General features: G+C 39.8%; 1 protein-coding gene across 1 annotated transcript; it reads right to left on the bottom strand.

The window, feature by feature from the left end:
* Window positions 1–2,853: 2,853 nt before the first annotated feature.
* Window positions 2,854–3,988, bottom strand: LOC4338488 (LOB domain-containing protein 12). The gene is made up of 2 exons (XM_015783373.3): window positions 3,626–3,988; window positions 2,854–3,517 (listed from the first exon to the last, which is right to left on the bottom strand). Exons 1-2 carry the CDS (start codon window positions 3,779–3,781, stop codon window positions 3,071–3,073), a joined length of 603 nt encoding a protein of 200 aa, XP_015638859.1. The 5' UTR covers window positions 3,782–3,988; the 3' UTR covers window positions 2,854–3,070.
* Window positions 3,989–7,662: the final 3,674 nt, after the last annotated feature.

A 7,662-nucleotide genomic window follows, 5' to 3' on the forward strand; every position in this document is an offset into this window, starting at 1 on the left:
GGTATTGAATACAAGGAACATGTGTATACTATCTAAGAACAGGATTAGATCCAAGGACAATAACTAATAACAAGATTGGATAGAGAGGATTCATATGGATTCAATTAGCTAGCTTAAGTTAAAGGTAAAACTCTATCAAATGATTCGGGCACTAGCCCTCCCCTGGTCTGCCAGGCTGAGTCCGGCCTTGAGTTCTATGATGTATCTGAACGTGGAGGGATGCAAAGGATGGATATGGCTATCACCACCTGCCACATACCTCACTTTCCGTAGAGCACACAACAAACAAAGGTAACCGCTAATCTAGACACCACGCCTAAGTTATTGATTACTACTCTAGCCTTGCGTAGGAATTTTCTTCTTTATCCAAAGTCCTAGTATTTATAAAAGGAAGCATCCGCCGAGGTACCCGAGGTACAAACGAGAAGAAGGCAACGCTTCTCCGAAATTCCATTAGAAGAATGCCAATAAACCCGGCACTCCTCCAAAAATTCTCGGCAAGAATTATTCGATACCTTGGGGCACTCCTTCCATAGCTTCCCCTCACTCTCTCACTAAACCAACGTACTAAAGTGAAGCTAACAAGTGAGTTATACTCTACTTGAGCTTAAGTTGTGTGTGTTACAAGTGTGAAAGCCTCCTCCTTATATAGTGTGCCAATGACAGTTCTAGGCAGTTGGAAATGTCGGTAACATCCCTTAACCGTCATTGAGGACCAATGGGGAGTCACCACGTGTAAGGTGTTAGCTGAAGGTGCCAAGTTTGGTTTGGCCAAACCATGATTCGGCTAAACCAGACCAGCCTCCCCTGGCCACCGCCTTCTCCAGTCTCTGACAGGTGGGCCCTTAGCGATTGAGGGAGGTTTGGTCCCACTTTAGGTCGGTTTTGACTATTAGGTGGGCCCTCCAATCTTTGTAATAGCATATGATTAGCCGGAGGTTCATTTTATCGCATGGCGGGCGCATTTTTTTTCCTTAAATGACCTGCATACCTATTTTAACCAAAACTAGTGGAAATAATTAGTAATAAACCCCTACTACTAAGTTTTGATATAATATTTTAGTTCTTTTATGCAGGAGTTGACAATTAAAGTTTGTACTTAACGACCGTCGACAGTTATACTATTGTGTGCTGATGTTGAGTCAAGTTGGGAAAGAACTTTGTGCTCGAATATAGTTTCCTATTTATTCATGTGTAGGTGCGCCTTGATGCCTCAGGAGAGTATTGACGATGATGGATCGGGAATTAATTTGGGAGAAGTTGATGTAAGGATGAGTTTCCTAAGGAATTAGGACTACTTATCTATGTTGGATTCACGGCTTTTATGCTACCACCTTAGGGTATGAATAGAAGAGGGGTTGAGATCTCTCGGTATCGATTTTGAGAGAGAATAATTTTGAAAAAAAAGTTAGGGTTTAGCCTAGATTTCGAGTTTAGTCAGAAGTTGAGAGAGGAATGTTTTTCTGCACTTTGTAAACTTTGCAGCAAAGCCATGAAAGCAATTTAGCAATGTATGATTACTCTATATAATGTTTGATAGGGCTCTTCATAAATTTTATCCACTATAAAATATATGTCCGGCCTACCTATTGTTTTCATCTAGCTAACTAAATCTTTGATTCGCACGAATCGTGACTGCACGAAGGCGAATCAAGATTAGATACTCCAAGGTTTAAAAGATCATGAAAAACCTAAATCAATTAAGTTTAAAACGTACACGCGTATATGAACACCGCCCATTTGGAGATCTTAGGGAGGGGGACAGTTGTTTGTCTGATAAGGAAGATGTGATTAGTAATTTATAGTGTTCTAATTTAATCAAGTATCCATGTGGTGAGATCGACCTCTTGGTCACATGCAAGCATGATACTTCTTCCTAATTATCCACATTTAATTAGAGCAAAATCATTAAATTAACAATTGGTCACGCGTTAACGATGTCCTCATGCATGACATATCCAGTGTGAACTTCATTTTAATTTCTCATACATTAATTCCATGAGGATAAGCCTTCTTCGTGGTCACACTTATTCACTTCATACATGCATAGTCATCACTTTAGGGTTTCAGGTAATGTTTAATTTGTCCATTTTTCTTGTAAAACATAATGTAATTAGGCTGTGATAGATCGTTTCACATATTATTTTTTCTAAGATTAAATTTGTTTTAAACGCGCAAAAGGCACCCATTTTGGCCATAAATGAGAAAAACTTAAGAACACAATGTTGGAGAGCACATGAAGATCACATGATCACAATAAAAAGAGAGTACCTAAAAATCTACCGCAAGTTTATTGAGTAAAAAAATTTTAGATGTAATTGCAGTATAATTACATTGTAATTACACTGTAACCGTAACTGTATTGTAACTATACTATAATTACGATATAACTTATGTAAAATTTGTATTCAACTATGGTTTTGTTGGCTAGCACCGAGATTTTACTTGTGACATGTGTGAAAATTTCTTTTTAGCAATTTATTCCCTTCACGCACACATCTTGAGGCGATCTGATGATCACAAATCTGAAAATTTTGGAAGCAAAAGCTTGCAGAAGTTTTCTAGTACTCGCTCTAGTTCCATAATTCTTGACGTTTTGGACAATGGCACCGTCTCCAAAATATATTTTTGACTATATTTTTCTAGTATGATATATATAATAAATAAATTTATTTTTACTTTTATTATAGTACTTTGTAAGACAAATCTATATGTGTTTTTCTCGTTACTTTAAACTAATTAATTAATTAATTAATTTATAGCTAATCAAAGTTATAAAAGTTTAACTCTAACTTCTTTGAAAACGTCAAGAATTATATAATCGAAGAGAGTAATTCCGCAATGAAAATAGAGTGATCTCCAACTAGCTAGTTCGATTTGGATCACAAGTACATCACTACATACGCTACAGCAAGAAACTGGGGAGGAAAAGAGAAAAAAAAACAGAAGAGTCATCAGAATTAACTAATTACCGACCTAATTAATTCAAAGCTAGCCCTAGCTAGCTAGCAGTCTAGCACGGCTCGGCTACACGTACGCCAAGCTAACGTGCATGCGTTGACCTGACTAGCTACGTCCAGAGCGACTCCCTCTTGAGATGCTCCTGCGCCGCCGCGTAGTGCACCACGCCATGGCCACCGCCGCCGCCGGCCGCCGGCGAGCCGTAGCCGCTTATCAGCTGCGCCGCGGGGCCTCCGCCTCCGCCGCCGTTCTGCACGAGGAAGGAGGCGGCCGCGTCGGCGGCGTCCACGACCATCTGCTGTTGCTGCTGCTGATCCAGCAGCGGGTGGTGGTCGGCGGCGGCGTCCAGCTGGTGGGCGGCGCCGTCGTCGCGGTGCTGCATCTGGATACAGAGGATCTCGGCCTGCGCGACGGCGAGCTGCATCTGCAGCTGCGACACCTGGTTCTGGAGGAAGGAGATGGCCCCGACGCAGCCGTAGACGGGGTCCCGCATCCGGGCGTTCGCCTCGTACACCAGGCTGCTTACCGCGTCGCCTCGCTGCTGCGCCGGCAGCTCCTGCATTGTTGGGAACACACGATCACATCAGACGACGTAAGCTCTTGCATGCACGGTGGCGCCGCCATTGATGACGACCTAGCTTATACATACGTGTTCGTGCAATACCTGGAGCATCTTGCTGACATTGCTGGCGCCGAAGACCTTGTGGACGATGGCGAACTTGTGGGGGTCGTCGGCGGGGAAGAAGGGCGCGAAGATGCAGTCCTTGGTGCACCGCCGCCGCAGCAGCTTGCACGACGCGCACGGCGACCCACCGCCCATCCCCTCTCTCTCTCTATCTATCTAATGTTCCTTCACACACGTAATACGCGCGCGTGTACGATCGATATGTGATTAGTGTCACCGGCTCACCGCCGCCGGCAGCCGGCCGGAGATCTCCGGCGAGCCGAGCAACCCAGCTACTATAGTATATAGGATAGGACTAATTACTAGCTAGTACACACTTGATCAGCTTGAGCTTAAGAATATGAAGGAATCGCCATGAGAGTGTGAAACGAGCTATATTTATAACCTAAACAGCGACACATGTACACACAGACACGGTAGGGTATAGTAGAAACTAATTAACGGAGGACAACGACGACGACAAGGCATGCCTGCCTGGTGTTGAGACACGAGGCGAGAGGGGTAATTAATCACTTGCTGCTGTTGGTTAGCTTCTCAAGAGATGCCAACCCCCCTGACCAGGAGAGAGAGGTTAATTAATAAAAACTAACAAAAGTTAATCTGGTAACAGGGTAAAAAGTAAACCTAACTTAATCTGAACGATACTACATGCTAGCGCTTTCTCCCATATAATCTGTCACTGACAGCTGCAAGACAAAGGGGACTAGTACGGTTTCAGATCGGCTCTAATTAGTTAAATTAGAGATTAACCAAGCTATGGAGATGGGCACAGGTGCGATGTTTCCATTGGACACAAGGGCATCATCAAAGTCACCGTCAATTAGCTAAGGAAGAATCTTATCAGTACAAACGCCAAACCATTAATTCCTGTCAGATTTTGATCAATAATTTCTTTGCGATCGACGACAGGAGGATTAATTGGTTGCAGCATGCACCATATGCATTCATGCATGCGTGCATGCATGTGATCGATGGTCGGATTTGACTCGTGCTATATGGAATAATAGAGGTGATCGGTGAAAGATATATAATTAAGGAAAGATAAAACAGACTAGTTATAATTAATATTCTTGATTAATTATGTGTACTAGCTAGGGATGCAAACAAATTACTATAGTATATCGTGGACTTGAAGCAAAGAATCGATGGAGCAGTGTAGAGTTTACTCCTCCCCGTCGCGTGATACCAAGGGTACGTGCGTGCAGCTGCAGACTGCAGTAGTGCTAATTAACTATACAAATATATATGATATATAGTTTTTTTTTTGAGTTTGCTGCTGTGGCAAGGACCCTCCAGAATTCCCTTCTCCCGAGACCAATGTTTTTCATGATATATCTTTTGCCACATATATAGGCTAGAATTTTTTAATATATGTAAATTTAATGCAACTTAAATTTTTAGTTTCTCAACTTTCTGGATTAATCAAGATGTATTTTTATGTTTTACCTAGATTTGTTTTTTTTATAATGCATGGTAAGGATGAGCATATACAAACAAACTGTATTAATATATCACCTCAAGTTTAGTTAGGCCTCACCTTCTACTAGTTCTACCAGAACATGACCCAGTTTAAAGTAGATCATTCACTAGATTATTGTTCTCCTTGATTATAGGGATTTAATAAATAAACTAAATAAATTCAATAGAAGAATTTTTTTAAAATCAAACATATTTTTCGTAGATCGAGTAAATAATATGTAGTAATAATCCAATAAAGTAGCTGGAAATAAATATGTAGGAATTTTCAGATTTTACCTACTGAAATGCACGATCTTCACATGTATCACTTTTCACAGTACCTAAAAGGTGGAATAGCGATTTTTGAACCATTTCTTATAAGAGAAAGGTTTCCATTACTTTTTGCATTGAAGAAGAATACCTTGCTATCATAGTCATTGTTCAGTACTCCCTCCGTTCAAAAATGAATCAACTTTTATCTGTAAACCTGGACATGCCAATGTTTTGATTCATAGTTAGAAACTAGGTGATTCCTCACACTTTGCTGCAGGAATTAATTATGAAGCAATATAATCTTCAATATATTTTTCTTTCATCAATCGAGGTAGGAGAAAAAGGATATTAGTTATTAACAATAAATTAAATTGGTTTACGAAACCATGTTTGGAGAGAAATAAATTCAGTACATTCTATAGGAGATTGTAGATGAAATATTAAATTGTTGGCCAAGATTTGCATTGCAGGAAGCATAAGATAGAAAAAAAATTAATGAAATGTCAGGGTTTATCAGTACTAACCATGAAACGAACAAATAACACCCTCCCTTTGATGCGGAATATATTGATATGTATATGGTTTAATTATTATAAAAATGATGGATATATATGTTGAAATATAACGAAAATAATGTGAGTGGTGATGATAGGATATGCTTGCATATTGATTTGTATAATTCAATAGATTATAGATTATGCATGTTGCATGTTTGGATGAGCTAATATGCAATTATTGCTAGTGGATATTGATGTGGCATGGTTATATATTGAACTTTAGATTTAGTGGGTTCTAACTTAATAAAAGATAATATAGATTAGTATTTTTTTACTCCCTCAGTTTCAAAATAAGTGCAACTATGTAGCTTAAAGATTTGACCTGTACGGTGTACTTATTTTGATATGGAGGGAGTAATTGAGGGTGTAGGTTTAGTTGCATGACAGCATCAAACCGTACCACTGCTCTCAGAAGGGCGCATTAACTCATGAGACAAATAAATTCAAGATGTGTATTGCAAGTTGTGACAGACACACTGCAACCAGATTCTTTTGCTCGATTAGTTTACAGAAACCATGCAATCATGTGCACTGCACGAGATGAAGCATCCATGGATATGGAAATAATAACAGCAATTTGCTGGTCGTAGGACCTGCTAAGGCCAGAGCAATGTTGTTGACATGTACAGTACACTTCTGCTTTGCAGCAGCAAAACTATATAGCTTTGTCTCTAGTGACATTAATTACAATTTGGAAGAGTCTAACGCAGAGATCAGTTGTTGGAGGGAGTTAATTAAGACTAATCGTAGGCAGTGGAGTAGAGTGGAACATGTTTTCTTCCATGCGGTGTTGTCGTGAGCTAATATTCTTGACAAAGTATAGTTGCCTTTTTCATATTTTATTTGGGTTTCCTTTGATTTCTTACTACGTACGTACACTATTTCACTTGAAAGAAACCCGGCCCCTACAGAATTATTGCATATATACACTATTTCAGTTTCATGGAAAATACTATTAACATCTAGTTATAATATATATATATGTGTGTGTGTGTGTGTGTTGTTTCAGACATTGATACGGTTTTCTAAATGTAACTTTGAATGTTAACATCTATTGTAAAACGTTCGAAAACCCGATATATAATTACAACATTAGGAAACCATTTTTCAAGTAAAAATCTGTACTCACAAACGGTTTTCATACATGCATCCAACCAAAATATTTAAAATTATGTTGATCCCCACCAACACATCATACATGTTTTCAAATTAAAGGGTAATTACAATTACAACTTACAAAAGAGCAAGAAAGAAAAAACAGTGGAAAATACTTGGCCCTCATTCATATACTTGACATGGTGTGCTACTCACGTCGCCCATTTTGACCAAGCAGGACTGACACGATTCCACTGCGCGATTTGTTTGCGCACTTGTCGAGCAGATAGTGAGAGAACGGGTCCAAACACAATAATGGAACATGAGAATCGAGATCAGCATGCAGTTGTGTCGATCGTTGGAAAGAAAGAAAGGAAAAAATTAAAAATGGACACACGCTGCCAATCGAGAAGAAACCCTAGCTAGCTTAGCTACCAAACCCTAAGCAAATTAAGCAAATTAATCGAGAGAGCGAGACGATAGAGATCCATCGAGGAGGGCTCGACGTGAATGTTTGTTTGGGAGACATTCACGTGGGCAATACGCTTCCTACATCTCTCGTTCCAATTATCATGTTAGCTTTCTCCTTGTTTGGTCAAATTCCTGTGCAGCCATTAGCTAGCTATAGCCATG

Source organism: Oryza sativa, chromosome 5 (genome assembly GCF_034140825.1).
Source record: "Oryza sativa Japonica Group chromosome 5, ASM3414082v1".
NCBI lineage: Eukaryota > Viridiplantae > Streptophyta > Magnoliopsida > Poales > Poaceae > Oryza > Oryza sativa.

Coding starts and splice junctions, on each gene's coding strand:
- LOC4338488 (XM_015783373.3), bottom strand. CDS start 3,781: ATGGGCGGTGGGTCGCCGTGCGCGTCGTGCAAGCTGCTGCGGCGGCGG. Junction 3,518..3,625: donor ATGTCAGCAAGATGCTCCAG/GTATTGCACGAA, acceptor CCAACAATGCAG/GAGCTGCCGGCGCAGCAGCG.